Genomic DNA, 17,446 nt, shown 5'->3' on the forward strand with positions numbered 1-17,446 from the left:
GATGGAACATGTCATGACAGGGCTCCTCTCCTGAGTGAGTGTGGGGGCGGGGCTTTTACCTGCTGCTCATTACACCCACCAATGAGCAACAGGTATGCAGCCACCCTGATCCCAATCACCTGGATCCAGGTCAGGTGTAATGAGCAGCAGAACACCACATACAAACACGCACACATACACACACACACACAAACACACACTCCTTTCTGTTTGTGTTTTTACCTTCATAAAACATTGAACACTCTGCACCTCCATATTTCATATCACCATGCCCTACTTCTCCTTTCTCCTCCTCCACCTCCTTTCCTCTCCTTCGCCTCCACCTCCTTTCTTCTCCTTCTCCTTTCTTCTCCTCCTCCACCTCCTTTCTTCTCCTTCACCTCCTTTGTCCTCCTCCTCCAGTCTGAGCAGTAGGACCCTCGTGGCACCAGGGGGCCTCCACACCTTCACGTCGGGGCTCAGGGCCCCAACGCCGACAGGGACGCCGAACCCGGAGCCCTGACGTCCAGGTCCGGGGGGAGGAGGGACTTCCTTTATTTGGACCAATCAAAACATCAAAGTAAACAGGAACCCGCCCACATCTCAACGTGAGCCCCCCTGCTGGTCAGAGAACAACCTCCTCGAGGAGGAAGCAGAGAGAGGGAGGGAGGGAGGGAGGGATAGATGGACAGACGGACAGATAGACTGAGAAAAAAAAGACAGACAGACAGATAGATGGATAGACAGACAGGCGCTGTAGGAAGGACACGTTCAGTGTTTGAACATCATGTTTTATCTTGTTCCATAAATAAATCCGTTGCAGTGTTGATGTCCAGTATTTTACAGGATGAAAGCTTCTCCAGCACGTAGCCAGAGCCCACACGCTGCTTCTTCACCACCAGCAGCACAAACACTTTGCAGGTGCAAATTCTGGTTCCGGCTTTGGTTCCTTTTGGTTCCTTTTGGTTCCTTCTGGTTCCGCTCGTAGAGATGCACCGATACCACGACCTGCTCTGATGCTGCGTTCAAGTTCTAGTAAAAAAAACTCACGACACAAGAACCCTAAAGCAACAGAACGAAGCAGAGTGGAGAGCGCAGAGGAACCTGCAGAACCTGAAGGAACCTGCAGAACCCAGAGAACCTGAAGGAACCTGCAGAACACAGAGAACCTGAAGGAAAATGCAGAGTCCAGAGGAACCTGCAGAACCCAAAGGAACCCTGGGAGTCCCAGGTTCTGTTTTACGGAAACTCACTGAGTTCCATGCTCTGACCGGGAAATAAATCAGTTTATGAAAAATAATAAAAACAGTGTGAACATCGCAGTTCTATCCAAAGTACTGGTACTGGATGAAGTAGTAGTGCTACCCAAAGTACTGGTACTGGATGAAGTAGTAGTGCTACCCAAAGTACTGGTACTGGATGAAGTAGTAGTGCTACCCAAAGTACTGGTACTGGATGAAGTAACAACACAAAAATGACTTGAGTTGCAAGTCGTCGATACATACGGGTCCTGTCTATACATGGTTGATGTACTAGCTCTGTATTCCAGCACATAGCCAGGACTGGGTGAAGTAAAGAATGATCATTAAGCTAAAACACGACAAACTGCTTTTACAGGTGTGTATGTTCCAGGACATAGTCAGGACCACAGAGACGTGTCAGATTTAACTTTAAAATTTACATCTCTCTGCTGCAGCAAATAGCCACAGCCCAGCCTCAGACTCCCCTGTAACCCAAGATTTAGTCACGTTCCAACAGACAATACAAACATAAGTACGAGCAGAGCAAACGGACGCAGGCAGCGTTAGTTCAGTTAACGTGAAAGTGTCTTCCAAGATGTAGCCATGGCCCAAACACAAGAGAAGGTTTACATGTCACCCATTAAAATACAACAAGTCAGTCCATTACAACAGAAACCCAGAGTCAGATGAGTGTGCATTCCGGGATGTAGCTAGGGCCCGGTGGCCAGATAGAGTTTTACAATTTCAATAAATGACAGAAGTCTATGAGAGGCATGTGTTCCAGGATGTAGCCAGGACCCCACAGGTAAGAGACATTTAGTTTAAATAATGCAGATCGGTGCAGTCTAATTTCAGTACATTCAGTAGCAAGACAAATCTGGATCCAGGATCCAGCGTTTAGCCTGAGCCAAAATCAAAGCCATGAGTTGTGGAATGGTGGTGGCTCCAGACCATAGCCTGAGCCCAGAACAGGAGGGACGGAGGGTTCCAGGTGATACACCTATCCCGACCCAGAGACACCGTCCCCTGGACCGCCCTCCTTACTGAGACGGACTAATTCTTGGGACAAGACCTCCAAGTCCTGGAGACAGAGACAGAGAGAGAGAGAGAGAGAGAGAGAGAGACAGAGAGAGAGAGACAGAGAGAGAGAGAGAGAGAGAGACAGAGAGAGAGAGAGAGAGAGATAGAGAGCGTTACAACACCGTCATGCAGCAGAATTGCATGCCGGTAAATTCTATGAGAAGATGGAATTCATGTGAAGAGTGTGTACTGCGTGTACTTCCTGTGTGTACATCCTGGGTTCGTACCTTGTGCAGGTGCATGTTCTTGGTGTACTTTCTGTGTACTGTGTGTACTTCCTGGGTTCGTACCTTGTGCAGGTGCATGTTCTTGGTGAGCTGCTCCTCCAACATGTTCTGCAGCTTCTTGTTCATCTCCCTCAGGTTTTCGTCTCCTGGTTTCACCAGATCCCTGAGAACCGAACCCAGGCCTCCATGAGCGCCCAGACCACCTGCCGAGACATCTGAGGGAGAGGAGGTGCTTCACGTCAACACATTAAATAGTCTGTTAATCATATGCAAGGTTAATATTCCATAATAACACTATAATTACATCACTTACAGGCGTCCAGCTGACCCTGCACAGGAAGTTGTATAAGTCTGCCATCTAGGGGCCAAGCGGTCGCCATATTCAGAACTTTTATAGTGGAGCGCCCCCATCCGGCCAAACTGATGTGGCGGTTTTCGCAAAAATGTGTGCACCAGCGGCCGCCATATTGTGAGAACTTTCAGAGCTCTTAGCGAGTCCAGGGAATCGAACACCGCTGGGTGGGTTGAAATTGGACAAATTGCCGAGGAGAAGAAAGTTTGTTTTTCCAGAAAACTCTAAACGGCGGAAAATCTGGAGGTGGACGTCAGTGTCGGGCTTTGGCCTGACGGTGGACACAAGACACATTGGTCCAATCCAAAAAATTAGATTTTGGCTATTCAAATCAACATCCATCAATATGCCAAATGATGAAAAGATCGACCAGAGAGCATGGTGACAGAATAATAATAATAATGATAATAATCGTAATAAAAATAATAATAGTAATAACACACAGGGTCAAGTTTAGTTGTGTTAGGTATGTATTACAATTTTCGGGGTTCTCTGAAACGCAGCACAATTTAGCGCTAGAACATCGGTTCATGCCGTCACAAATCGCCCCGCTTCACAAACCAACCAAGGTAGATGGTAAATGCATCTTACACAGCGCTTTTCCGGTCTTGCGACCACTCAAGGAGCTTTGCAGTACACGCCACACGTTCACCCTTTCACACACACATTCATACGTCGATGGCAGCGCCAGCCGTGCGAGGTGCACAGCAGCTCATCGAGAGCACTTTAGGGTTCGGTGTCTTGCTCAAGGACACTTCGACGTGCCGCCAGGGGAAACGGATGATCGAACCAGGAACCCTCTGATTACTGGGCGACCCGCTCTACCTCCTGCGCCACCCTCGCCCCACGGTATGTAGATCGATATGGTTCAAACTTGAACCATGAGATGTCCGAGACGTCCAGGCTCTAACAAACCTCAACCGTGTCCGTGGGTTCAGAGATGGTCGTGTACCAGACACCTCGTGTACCAGACACCCGAAAAATGCCAAGGAGAATTACAATAAATATATTTGCAGGCAGCAATACACATGGTCCATTCAGTCCTGTTAGGTATGTATTACAGTTTTCCGAGGTTCCGTAAAGCACATGGTATTGCACTTATGTCACTGAATGTTCCCCATGTGTTAGTTTAAATATCCCTGAAGAACAGTGTTTTACCAATTACCATCGCTCCTGGATGATGCAGTGCAGACACAAAAGAAAAGGTCACTTCCTCCAAAGGTTCTTAGAACTTCCTGTGGTGTGAAAACGTCTCCTTTGAACATTTTTAGTTTTCATGGTTTTGTGAAACGCAGCGCGAGTTACAGTTTTCCCAGTTTCCTTAGAACGCAGCGCCGGCTCAAGCTGTCTGTCTGCGCGGGTTGTCTGCGATCGCTTTGCAGTCCGCAGGGCGCAAGTCGCCGGAGGGGGATGAGTTCCGAGAGACGAAGCTTGACTTATAGAACTGGGGATGATGATGATGATGATGTCACAAAGCTCCCCGCCCCTCAAACTCATCAGGTTGCGCCAACGTAAAATTGCAACAGTTTTTCACAAATTCCTGTTCCAAATGTACATCGATATTGATCAAACTCGAACGGCAAGACGTCTGAAATTTCCTGGTTCCGATGAGACCTCAATCATGTCTGTGGTGACCACTAAAAATAATAATTATATATTCATTCAGATTTGTACTTTTGGTGGTTCTCTAGATTAAATAAATGAAGAGGAGGGGCGGAGCCTAAACTGGAGAAACTGGATCCTAGAACCAGAGCAGCTTCACACACACACACACACACACACACACACACACACACACACACACACACACACACACACACACACACACACACACACACACACACACACACACACACACACACACACACGGCAGATGGTGCAGTGGGTTTTACTGCCCATTAGATTCACCATTATCACACTGTTAATGGTACTGCAATGCAATCTGACAGAGAGGGGGAGAGAGAGGGAGGGAAAATGAGAGCGAGAGAGACAGTATGTTTGTGGGTGTGTAAAAGCAGTCACACATGAAATTTAAGACGGCAAGAGAGGAGAGGGGTGGAGGAGAGGAGAGGGGTGGAGGAGAGGAGAGGGGTGGAGGAGAGGAGAGGGGTGGAGGAGAGGAAAGGAAAGCGGAGAAGAGGAGAGGAGAGGGGTGGAGGGGAGTCTCTTTCTCTCCGTGCTGCAGAAACAGTGAAGCTAAATATAGCAGAGGGAATATTTGAGATGGAGGTGGTTGTAAAAATAATAAAGAGAGAGGGAGAGCGAGAGAATGAGAGAGAGGGAGAGAGAGAGAGAATGAGAGAGAGGGAGAGAGGGAGAGAGAGAGGGAGAGGGAGAGGGAGAGAGAGAGAGGGAGAGGGAGAGGGAGAGGGAGAGGGAGAGAGAGAGAGGGAGAGAGAGAGAGAGAGAGAGAGGGATGGAGAGGGAGAGGGAGAGGGAGAGAGAGAGAGAGAGGGATGGAGAGGGAGAGGGAGAGGGAGAGAGAGAGGGATGGAGAGAGAGAGAGAGAGAGGGATGGAGAGAGAGGGAGAGAGAGAGAGAATGAAAGAGAGGGAGAGAGAGGGAGATAGAGAATGAGAGAGAGGGAGAGAAAGAGAATGAGAGAGAGGGAGAGAGAGAGAGAATGAGAGAGAATGAGAGAGAGGGAGGGAGAGGGAGAGAGAGAGAGAGAGAGAGAGAGGGAGAGGGAGAGAGAGAGAGGGAGAGAGAGAGAGAGAATGAGAGGGAGAGAGAGGGAGGGAGAGGGAGAGAGAGAGAGAGAGAGAGAGGGATAGGGATGGAGAGGGAGAGGGAGAGGGAGAGAGAGGGATAGGGATGGAGAGGGAGAGGGAGAGGGAGAGAGAGGGATAGGGATGGAGAGGGAGAGAGAGAGTATTTTGGTCTCTTGAGGTTGTGATGTCATGGTTTTTGGGTTTGTTCTGTCGTTTACTTCCTGGTGAAATCACACAAGCTGCAGCTGTTGCACACTCAGCCAATCAGAAGCTCCATGATTACCAGTCCACCAATCAGAGGAGAGATTGTTTGACCCATTCAATCAGCTTAAGGCCATGTGCAGCTTTCTACAGCAGGTGGAGATGGAGGTTGGAGACGTTCTATACCAGGTTTGGATGGAAGTTGGAAACATTCTACACCAGGTGGAGGTGGAGGTTGGAGACATTCCAAACCAGGTGGAGATGAAGACTTTCTACACCAGCGTTTAAAGGTGGAGATTGATGGGAGCCCGATCAGTGAGAACGGTTCATAAAACACACAAACAGATGTAGATCTGACAGTGCAAGGAACATGACAATGACGCATCACCCCCACCCAATTCTGAATATTAAAACTTGAACAGTGTATAGTGTGTAGTAGGGTGTGTACAGTGTGTAGAGTGTGTAGTAGAGGGTGTAGTACAGTTTGGATTATAGTGTGAACAGTGTGTAGTAGAGTGTGTAGTATAGTGTGTACATTGCATAGTACAGTGCATAGTACAGTGTGTAGTACAGTGCATAGTACAGTGCATAGTACAGTGTTTAGTTCAGTGTGTAGTACAGTGTGTGTACAGTGTGTAGTACAGCGTGTGTACAGGGTGTAGTACAATGCATAGTAGCGTGTAGTTCAGTGTGTGTACAGTGTGTAGTACAGTACATAGTAAAGTGTGTAGAACGGTCTATAGTACAATGTGCAGTGTGTAGTACAGTGGTTACACTGTGTGGTACAGTGTTTACCGTATGGAGTACATTGTGTAGTAGTGTTTTGAAAAGTGTGTAGTACAGTGTGTAGTACAGTGTGTAGTGCAGTGTAGTACAGTGAGTAGTACAGTGGGTACAGTGTGTAGTACAGTGTGTAGTAGTGTGTAGAACAGTGTGTAGTACAGTCTATAGTACAATGTGCAGTGTGTAGTACAGTGGTTACACTGTGTAGTACAGTGTTTACAGTATGCTGTACAGTGCATAGTACAGTGTGTAGTACAGTGTGTAGTACAGTGTGTAGTACAGTGTGTAGTGCAGTGTGTAGTACAGTGAGTACAGTGTGTAGTAGAGTGTGTACCTATCCTGCTGTCCATCACGTAGGTCTCTATGATGGAACTCTTCCTGCAGATGTCTTCAGCCATGGAGGAGCAGCTCACCTCCAGGTGTTTCACCTGAGGACACACCTAGTGTTACCATGACGACGCCTCAGTCAAAGCATTTTGACAGCTTTGTCATGACATCATCACAACAGGAACATGGCCATGACATCACCGTATTACAATGACATCACCGTATTATCGTGGACAATACGATACGTTGTTTTGTACTGTCCATGACGATACGGTGGGACATGGAGGGACCTGGAAGGACCCTAAAGGACCTGGAAGGACCTTGAGGGACATGGAGTGACCTGGAAGGACCTTGAGGGAGCTGAGGAGCTCACCTTCTCCTCCAGCATCCACTTCTCCTGCTGCACGACCGCCAGCCTCTGGAACAGCTCGCCCACCTCGTCATCCGACAGCTCAGCAGGACGCTGGGACTGAGGGCTCCCCCCGCTGGACTGGAGGACACAACACACACACACACACACACACACACACACACACACACACACACACACACACACACACACACACACACACAGTGTTTATTTTGAGGGACACACTACAATAGAAAGACTATTTTTAAAAACAGAGGGTTATTTCTAACCAGACAGGAGACACATTTCAGATCGTTGTAGAAAACTCTAATTCTGGTTGGTCATGAGTCTGAAAGGAGGCTGGAGGTGCCGTCTCTGGATGAACGCACCGTTAGAAATCCAGGTTCAGGCTTTTGAACACCACTCGGCACCTTGTTGAGGTGGTTTAATTTGACTTCTTAAGAGACCTGGACCTTCCACCTTGCGGGTTACTGCAGAGCCTCCCCTCCAGTCGTGTGTGGGAGGTTTCCTCCGCCCGTAAGCGCGCGTTAGGGGCGCGGCCCCTGTACTTCCTGGATGTCGTGCTTATCTTATTTATGCTGACACGGCAATGCTCCAACCCTGACAGAGACGCATTCCTTCAGTGTGAAAATGTAGTCCTTCAAACCCGCTCCACAGGGGGCCCCATGCTCCACCACACGCCTTCCATTAATTAAACTAGTTAGACAGGGTACGGGGCACAGGAAGGTCCGAGAGACCTCGCTCTAACTCCCAGCATGCATTGCACAGAGAGGGGGTGAGAGAGGGTGTATGTGCATTTATTTGTATTTTCTTGTTTTTAGTTTCATTCCACACTTGCTATGACATGTAAACGCCTGTTCCCCATGCCAATAAAGCCCCTGTGAACTGAATTAAATAGAATTGGGAGAGAGAGCGAGGGAGAGAGCGAGAGAGAGAGAGAGAAAGAGAGAGCGAGCGAGCGAGGGGTTATAAGAAGGTTTTGGAGTCCTGCCTGCCGTCCGCGTATCAGAATTTTAAAGTGGTAAACGCTGTCGAGGACTAGAGCCCAACTCCCCCGAGAGGTCACAACCCCATACTGAGAGGGGGGAGGGGGGGTGAGGGAGAAGGGGGAGGGCGAGAGAGGGCGGGAGGGAGGACTGGGCAGTAATTCTCAGTCATTGTGTATCAGATGGCCTCTGATGTCATACCTCTCGGAGATCTGAGCTCATTGTAGAAACTGTAGTTCATACTTTACATTATAATAAATACATATAATAGTACATTTAAATATATTTATACACATATATACTGTACATACACTAAATAACCAAACTGAGTTCATTATTAAGAGGAGAAACACACAACACATAACAACGTGAAGCCGTCATGAACACACACTCGTCTGAGCTTTCAGTTATTGTCTTTTAAAAATAGCAGAAGAAGTAGTAACAAGTAGTAATATGACCATCCAATAATTAAGACTATTATGAATGCAATTTAAGATCTATTCCCCTCTTTACTGGCGGCACAAAGGATGTGAAGGAAAATCAGAGTCCCACAGGTCTGACATACAGTTGTGGTGGTAGCCCCACCGGGGGGGAACTGCCACTATTAACAGTTTTCTGAGTTCCCGTGAACCCAGCATCACTTCCTGTTTGGGAGCCCTTCCCGCTGGAGAGCCGTGGCCATGTTTTCTAACCTAGTACCAGGAGTCCAGCTCTCTCGGATAAAAATAACTCTTCGGAGTCGGACGATTCACAAAAAACCAACGTGAAAAAAGCCAATGCATCCCTGAATTTCATAACACAATGGATTTTTAAGATCTGTCAGAATTGTATTTAAAACACTTTAAGACATTTTGAGACCTTAAATTGTGATCACGGGATTTTAGACTTATTGGGGCCCCGTGGAAACCCTTGACTGTTTGATTTTAAATGTACTTCCTTGGTGATGATTCTACATTAGTTTGGTGGTTTAGTCGTTTACTGATTTTATTTAAAATATCTATGATCACAAGCCTCAGCCCTAAAAAAACCCTGATCAATCACGATTAATCGGCAAAGTGAGCGATTGACCGTGTACTCCCCCCGTTGTCTCCAGCCTCAACAGTAAAACAAACGCACCCTGGAGTCCTTGGGCGGGGGCGTGTCCTTCACCGTGTCCCGGAAGGAGAACGAGGACACGGAGGAGGAATCTCCGCTCTGCTGGAAACGACTGGGACTGCTGATCTCTGAGAGGACCAGCTCCTCCAGACCTGCACACACACACACACACACACACACACACACACACACACACACACACACACACACACACACACACACACACACACACACACACACACACACACACACACACACACACACACACACACGTGTGGAAAATAGCAGAGAAAATGACTAAACTAACCTATGAATATACCAACACAAGCATAAATCAATAACAACAGTAAAATAAATAATCTTATAAAATAAATTGTACATTTAGAAACAATGAGCGAGACCAGAGCTACGAAATGCTCTGCTGCAACTACAGGACCCAGGGAGGTCCTCTTAAGAGCTCGGTCCCCGTCAGGACGCAGGGAGGGCCTCTTAAGAGCTCGGTTGGTCCGCGTAAGGACGCAGGGAGGGCCTCTTACCGGTCCTGGTCTTGCTGTTGGTCAGGATCTCCTGCAGTCGTTCTTGCAGTTTATCTGCTCGTTTCCTTTCCAACTGGAGCTGACGCTTCAGGTCCTTCAGCTGCACGCACACACACACATACACACACACACACACACTAATTGTGAGGACTGTGGTAAAATACTAAAATGTGCACTAAAACTCTCCTTCCAGTTCAACACTGTGCAGCACGTTGGACAGTTTCCATAATTATCAAATCCCAAATGGGCGCTCCGGGGGGGCTCGGTGGTGCTGTAGTGCTTGCATTGTGCACAGCAGCGGTGCAGCCCCTCCAAGGCTTTAAAAAGTGTGACAACTTTATTTTTTCAGTAAACACATAACATCAAAATAACTACTGTCTGACTCTTAAGACGGATCATTTGTGAAACAGGTGTAGAGCGGTGGTGTAGTAAGTGCTTCATGGAGCGTGCCCGTCCCTCCAAATGAAACACGTAAAAACAGTGTTTTCATTATTTCAGACGTACAGTGGTACCTTGATGTACGAGCGCACCAACGTAAGAGTTTTCCGAGTTACGAGCCGTCGTTCCGTTGATTTTTTTGTATTGATTTGCGAGCAAAAATGTGAGTCGGGAGGAGCGCGCTTCAGGTGCCGCCGCTGGTGGGCGTGGCCAGCGAATGCGGCCAAATCCCGCGTCTCACTCCTCCGCTTCACGTGGTGAGCTGAGCGTGGAAACATCGCTTTTGTGTTTAGTGCTTTTTGTGCAGTTATTTTGCCCCAAAAAAAAATTCTAACCGTGGGTCCTAAGAAAGTAAGTGCTGAGAAGAAGAAGCGCATGATGTCGACTGAATTAAAGCATGAAATCATAGAAAAAAAAAATCTTTACATTCTCTTTAATTATGTTTTTATACTAATTTGTTATTCATAAATACATTTTTCTCATTTAAAAACACGTAACAAAAAAAAACTGGGGCGTTTTTTAGGAGGTTTGAAGGGATTCATGCATTTCAATTAATTTCAATGGGGAAAATTGATTTGCTTTATGAGCAGATTGAATTACGAGCTCTGTCACGGAGTCAACTCAACTCGTAAGTCAAAGTACCACCGTACTTATTTGAAAAAGAGTGTGTGTCTGTGTGTGTGTGCCCCCCCCTCCTCCCCCCACTGGTGGTGGATTATTGCCTTCTCCACAGGGATCATTGAGATCAGACGCAAAACAGGAGCAGATTGCACTCAGACGCAAAACCTTATGACCGTGTTTGCTCCGTCATGTCATTAGTGGACGAGACGCCGAGACGGTGCAGATTGGGGACACAACCGACGAGCAATTCATGTTGCCATGAGCGACCGCAATCCGTCCTTTGGGAGTTCGCCCCTGTGTGCGTGGAGGAAGTGACGTGGAGTTACCGCGGTAACAGGCAGACTCACCGCTGCACTGCCTTTCTTCTCCAGGATCCTCTGACCGTCAACTGTGTCCTTTATCTCCTACAGACAGACAGACAGACAGGCAGGCAGGCAGGGAGACAGGGAGACAGACAGACAGGCAGGAAAGTTTTGTTGTCAAAACAATATAACCTTTCATATAGCTACAGACAGACAGAGCTACAGATAGAGCTAGACAGACAGAGCTACAGATAGAGCTACTGACAGAGATACAGACAGAGATACACAGATAGAGCTACAGACAGAGCTAGACAGACTGAACTACCGACAGAGCAACAGACAGATAGAGCTACAGACAGAGTGACAGACACAGCTACAGACAGACAGAGCTACAGACAGAGCTGCAGCCAGATAGAGCGACAGAGCTAGACAGACAGAGCTATAGATAGAGCTACAGACGGAGCAACAGACACAGATACAGACAGACAGAGCTAGAGACAGAGCTGCAGCCAGATAGAGCTACAGACAGAGCTAGACAGACAGAACTACAGAAAGAGCTACAGACAGAACAACAGACAGAGCTACAGACAGAGATACAGACAGATAGGGCTACAGACAGAGCTACAGACAGAGCTGCAGATAGAGTTACAGACAGAACGACAGATAGAGCTACAAACAGAGATACAGACAGAGCTGCAGCCAGATAGATCTACAGACAGAGCTAGACAAACAGAACTACAGATAGAGCTACAGACAGAGGGACAGGCAGAGCTACAGACAGATGAAGCTGCAGACAGAGCAACAGACACAGATACAGACAGAGCTACAGACAGAGATAGACACATAGAGCCATAGACAGACAGACAGAATTACAGAAGGAGCTACAGACAGTCACCTGTTTGAGTTTCTCGATGGTGTCGCTGTTTACATCTCTCTGTTTCTCTACCTCCATCAGCTGCTTCCTCACTCCCTCCATCTCTGACTCCTTCACCTGGAGAGGGAGGGGGGGAGGGAGGGAGAGAGGGGGGGGGCAGGGAGGAGAGAGATAGAGGGAGGGAGAGGGGAGAGGGAGAGGGGGGGTGAGAGAGACAGGGGGAGGGACGGAGAGAGAGAGTCATCCACTTGGTATGAAGTTGTTTGAGGGTCGTGCTTTGACCTTGTGTCCTCTCATTCCATTGATTCATCAGATCAGCAGCAACTGTCTCTCTGCATTAGAACATCCTGCATCACTCCAAACAGACAGGCAGACAGGCAGACAGGCAGACAGGGAACAGTCGACCTGCTGCCCAATGTGACACTTTAATTAACTTCATTAAATTAGTTTAACTTGCACACACAGACGGTAACAGTTAAAAAAAAGAATGTGCGTGTGTGTGTGTGTGTGTGTGTGTGTGTACCTCCAAGTGCAGTGTGTGTTCCTTGCCGAGTTTCTTCATTTCTTCCTGATGTTCCAGAACGTTCCTCTCAATGTTCTCCTACACGCACAGACGCACGCACGCACGCACACACACACACACACACACACACACACACACACACACACACACACACACACACACACACACACACACACACACACACACACACACACACACACACACACACACACACACACACACACACACACACACACACATCAATGGCAGCAGTGCCCTCTGGTGTTCATGAGACTTAACTTGCTCAAATAAACAATTATAAAATATATATAAAATATACTGTAGATATGATTTATTTTATATTAAAACTCGTTAAATAACAACATGACATGGGCCCAAATAATACTATCAATAATGATTTTTAAGAGCACTCAGGGATGAGCCGTGGATTGATAAAGCGTTGCTTCATGATGTCACAAAGTGACTGTCCTCAACGTGTTATTCAGTGTTATTCAGTTTTCTGTGAGTTTGTAAAGTTTGGGCGACAACGCGTATGAAACGTTCCTGTTGCTGTTTGGGAAAAGAAGGTGGAAACATTCAGCTTCATTGGTTTCATCTGCAGTAACACTGCAGGGTTGGTCCTTCTGCTGGTGATGTCATCAAAGTGCTGCGCTAACACTTCCTGTACGATATCAACTGATGGAAACACGTTGATAAACATTCCATCTTGTTGTTGATCACTTCATGTTTCATCAACATCTTCATCTTCTCAACTTAAATCTGCATTTTAAACATGATCAGTGCACATCCATTCATCACTGTTGTTTGTGGTTTTTGGAAAGAGGATTATTCTGGTCACTGTTTAATTCTACGTCCTTATAACACTTGTTATGGATTCTCAAATGCGCCACGCCCACTTTCGGCTATTTCTCAGCGAAGGAACAATAACAAAAACAAACTTTGGAATTACTTAACAGAACAATAATAATAAATACATTATATTTGAGAAATAAATACATGTTCATTTTAATTAGTACTTCATTGTATTATTTCTGTGAATTGTAAAATCCAGTTGAATAGATGACTTGTCTATATTTTTAACCTTAACATTTAACATTTATTATAATTATGATGGAAAAACTTGTCAATACTTAAAATTGTGTCTTTCCATTAAAATCTGCTACATTTATCTGTAGGAAACTGTTTATTCATGATGTTTCTTTCAAACAACCGTTTATTTGTTACTTTAAAGCAAACCTTGTCATTGTTATAACTTACCTTGTGTGTAAGTACATGTACAGCCTCAGTGACGGGAGGTGACGTTGGGTCTGGGGTGCCTCTATGAGGACGTATCTACGTAGGTTTACTTATTTACGTGGATTTATGATAGTATTATTAACATAACATTCAATTGTTGACTTTTTTTACCTGAATTACATTTTAAATAAGTTACGTTTCCATGAAATACGCTTCTATATTTCCAACACCTCGCTGGATCTTGAACACATCACTCAGTGGTACATTTGAGTGGATTCGACTTGACGTGGTAACGAGTTTTTGTAGGTTGATGTTTAACTTATATTTCATGAATCCACCAAAGTAATGGAACCAAAGAGATCAAATAAATGGAACAGATCCACAGACATCTACCAGGTAATAAAGTACATAAATATACACGTAAACGTATAGTTTGTGATCTCTAACCACTACAGAGTGACGAGTCTACACCGTACACTGGACATAGTCCAATGGACATTCTGAACCAGAACCTGTACATTTATAGTAAATAATATGATGACATCATAAAGCATCTTACTGTAAATATCATTTCTATTAAATAATATGATGACATCATAAAGCGTCTAACTGTAAATATCATTTATATTAAATAATATGATGACAAGCGTCTTACTCTAAATATCATTTATAGTAAATAATGATGTCATCAAGCGTCTTACTGTAAATAACATTTATAGTAAATGATATGATGACGTCATAGAGCGTCTTACTGTAAATATCATTAATAGTAAATAAAATGATGATATCATAAAGCGTCTTGCTGTGAATATCATCTCCTTCATTTTGTTTGTGAATAGTTAAGTGTCAGTCAAGCAGGACCAGCTGAATATTTGGGGTCAAAGTTGTTTGGTTTTTCACTCATTTCTGCTCCGTACGTGGATCCATTTGGATAAAACTCCGAATGTTTTCCCGAACAATATCAATAAAGTTGGGGTTAGGGGCTGGATCCCTAATTATCTTCATTATTAAACAGAAGTTCATATATTCATGTGTGAGAGTTTACAGATCCAGCTTCATTAAAAAACATCAATGAATATTGTAGTAATTAATATTAGTAGAGTCCTCTCCCTCTCACCTCCGTCTCCTTCAGTCGTCTCTCGTACCATCCCTTCGTTCCCTCCATCGCCTGAACCTGAGCCTGAAGATCCAGAACGTTCTGCTGGAAGCTGTCCACCTGCTGGCTGCGCACCTACACACAGTACACACACACTGCTGTAGTACTACTGTAGTACACACACACTGCTGTAGTACTACTGCAGTACACTCTAGACAGACCAGGTGGCCTCATCAGCATGTTGGTTGAAAAAGTATTTCATCTAATGAGGTTTGGAGGATTTTGTTGTTTTGTTGTTGTTTCATGTAGTTTCTTGTTGTTGTTTTCTTGTTGTTTCATGTTATTGTTGTCGTTTCATGTTAATGTTATCATGTCGCTGTTTGGTTGTTGGTTTGTTTTATGTTGTTGTGTTGTTTTCCTGTTGTGTAGTTGTGTTGTTTTCTTGTTTTGTGTTGTTTTTGTTGTTGTTTCATGTTATTGTTGTGTTGTTGTCGTTTCATGTTAAAGTTATCATGTTGCTGTTTGGTTGTTGTTTCATGTTGTTGTTTTGTCTTGTTGTGTAATTGTTTTGTTTTCTTTTTGTTTTGTGTTGTTTTTGTTGTTTTCTGGTTGTTTCATGTTGTTGTGGTGTTGTTTCATGTTGTTGTTGTCATTGTGTTCTTGTTGTTTCATGTTGTCATGTTTTCTCATTTCATATTGTGTTATTTTTGTTGTTTCATGTTATTGTTGTCGCTTCATGTTATTGTTATTATGTTGCTGTTTGGTTGTTGTTTCATGTTGTTGTTGTGTTCTTGTTTCACGCTGTTTTCTTGTAGTGTAGTTGTTGTGTTGTTTTCTTGTTGTTTCATGTTGCTTTCTTGTTGTTTCATGTTGTGTTTCTTGTTGTTTCATGTTGTTTTCTTGTTGTTTCATGTTGTTTTCTTGTTGTTTCATGTTGTTTTGTGTTGCTTTCTTGTTGTTTCATGTTGCTGTGTTTTCTTGTTTCATGTTGCTGTTGTGTTCTTTCTTGTTTCACGCTGTTTTCTTGTAGTGTAGTTGTTGTGTTGTTTTCTTGTTGTTTCATGTTGCTTTCTTGTTGTTTCATGTTGTGTTTCTTGTTGTTTCATGTTGTTTTCTTGTTGTTTCATGTTGTTTTCTTGTTGTTTCATGTTGTTTTCTTGTTGTTTCATGTTGTTTTGTGTTGCTTTCTTGTTGTTTCTTGTTGCTGTGTTTTCTTGTTGTTTCATGTTGCTGTTGTGTTCTTTCTTGTTTCACGCTGTTTTCTTGTAGTGTAGTTGTTGTGTTGTTTTCTTGTTGTTTCATGTTGTTTTGTGTTGCTTTCTTGTTGTTTCATGTTGCTGTGTTTTCTTGTTGTTTCATGTTGTTGTGTTCTTTCTTGCTTCACGCTTTTGTTGAGTTGTTTTCTTGTTGTTTCATGTTGTTGTGTTCTTTCTTGCTTCACGCTTTTGTTGAGTTGTTTTCTTGTAGTGTAGTTGTTGTGTTGTTTTCTTGTTGTTTCATGTTGTTTTCTTGTTGTTTCATGTTGCTTTCTTGTTGTTTCATGTTGTTTCATGTTGTTTTCTTGTTGTTTCATGTTGTTTTCTTGTTGTTTCATGTTGTTTTGTGTTGCTTTCTTGTTGTTTCATGTTGCTGTGTTTTCTTGTTGTTTCATGTTGTTGTGTGTTGCTTTCTTGTTGTTTCATGTTGTTTCATGTTGTTTTCTTGTTGTTTCATGTTGTTTTCTTGTTGTTTCATGTTGTTTTGTGTTGCTTTCTTGTTGTTTCATGTTGCTGTGTTTTCTTGTTGTTTCACGTTGTTGTGTGTTGCTTTCTTGCTGTTTCATGTTGTTGTGTTGTTACCTTCTCCTCTCTGAGCTGCTGCCTCAGCTCTTCCTCAGATCGGTTCTTCTCCTCGTGGAGGCCACGCAGCTCCTTCTCATAGCGAGCCCTGACACCCAGAACCTGAGGAGACGTTCTGAGTCAGACTACTTCCTGGGTCAGACTACATCCAGGGGAAGACTACTTCCTGGTTCTACTTCGCAGTTCTACAACATGGTGTATTGTGTGGTTCTACAGGCTGCAGCGCAGTCTAAGGCTTGGTTCTACAATCTACCTCCTGGATCCGTAATCTACTTCCTTCCTTCTGTAGTCTACTTCCAGCTTCTATAGTCTACTTCCTGGATCTGTAGTCTATTTCCAGCTTCTACAGTCTACCTCCTGGATCTGTAGTCTACTTCCAGTGTACTTCCTGGTTATACAATATACTTCCTGACTTCTTGGTTCTGCAATCTACTTCCTGGATCTGTAGTCTACTTCCAGCTTCTATAGTCTACCTCCTGGATCTGTAGTCTACTTCCAGCTTCTATAGTCTACCTCCTGGATCTGTAGTCTACTTCCAGGATCTGTAGTGTACTTCCTGGTTATACAATATACTTCCTGACTTCTTGGTTCTGCAATCTACTTCCTGGATCTGTAGTCTACTTCCACGTT

The 17,446-nt window shown here is 44.7% G+C and overlaps 1 protein-coding gene across 2 annotated transcripts in view; it reads right to left on the bottom strand.

Annotated features, from left to right (window-relative positions):
• Window positions 1-782: 782 nt before the first annotated feature.
• gripap1 (GRIP1 associated protein 1) overlaps window positions 783-17,446 on the bottom strand; it is a 32,730-nt gene continuing 16,066 nt past the window's right edge. For both annotated transcript variants that reach the window (XM_080016006.1, XM_080016005.1), the window contains exons 19-29: window positions 16,817-16,918; window positions 15,000-15,113; window positions 12,647-12,724; window positions 12,145-12,240; window positions 11,295-11,351; window positions 9,889-9,988; window positions 9,374-9,504; window positions 7,275-7,391; window positions 6,909-7,002; window positions 2,591-2,742; window positions 783-2,301 (exon numbers count right to left, since the gene is read on the bottom strand). In XM_080016006.1, the coding sequence (XP_079872132.1) occupies window positions 2,221-2,301; window positions 2,591-2,742; window positions 6,909-7,002; window positions 7,275-7,391; window positions 9,374-9,504; window positions 9,889-9,988; window positions 11,295-11,351; window positions 12,145-12,240; window positions 12,647-12,724; window positions 15,000-15,113; window positions 16,817-16,918 (1,122 nt within the window). In that variant the 3' untranslated portion in view covers window positions 783-2,220. The remainder of the gene's footprint in view (window positions 2,302-2,590; window positions 2,743-6,908; window positions 7,003-7,274; window positions 7,392-9,373; window positions 9,505-9,888; window positions 9,989-11,294; window positions 11,352-12,144; window positions 12,241-12,646; window positions 12,725-14,999; window positions 15,114-16,816; window positions 16,919-17,446) is intronic.

The sequence above is a fragment of the Zeus faber genome (genome assembly GCF_960531495.2).
Source record: "Zeus faber genome assembly, chromosome: 15".
In the NCBI taxonomy this organism is placed as follows: Eukaryota; Metazoa; Chordata; class Actinopteri; order Zeiformes; family Zeidae; genus Zeus; species Zeus faber.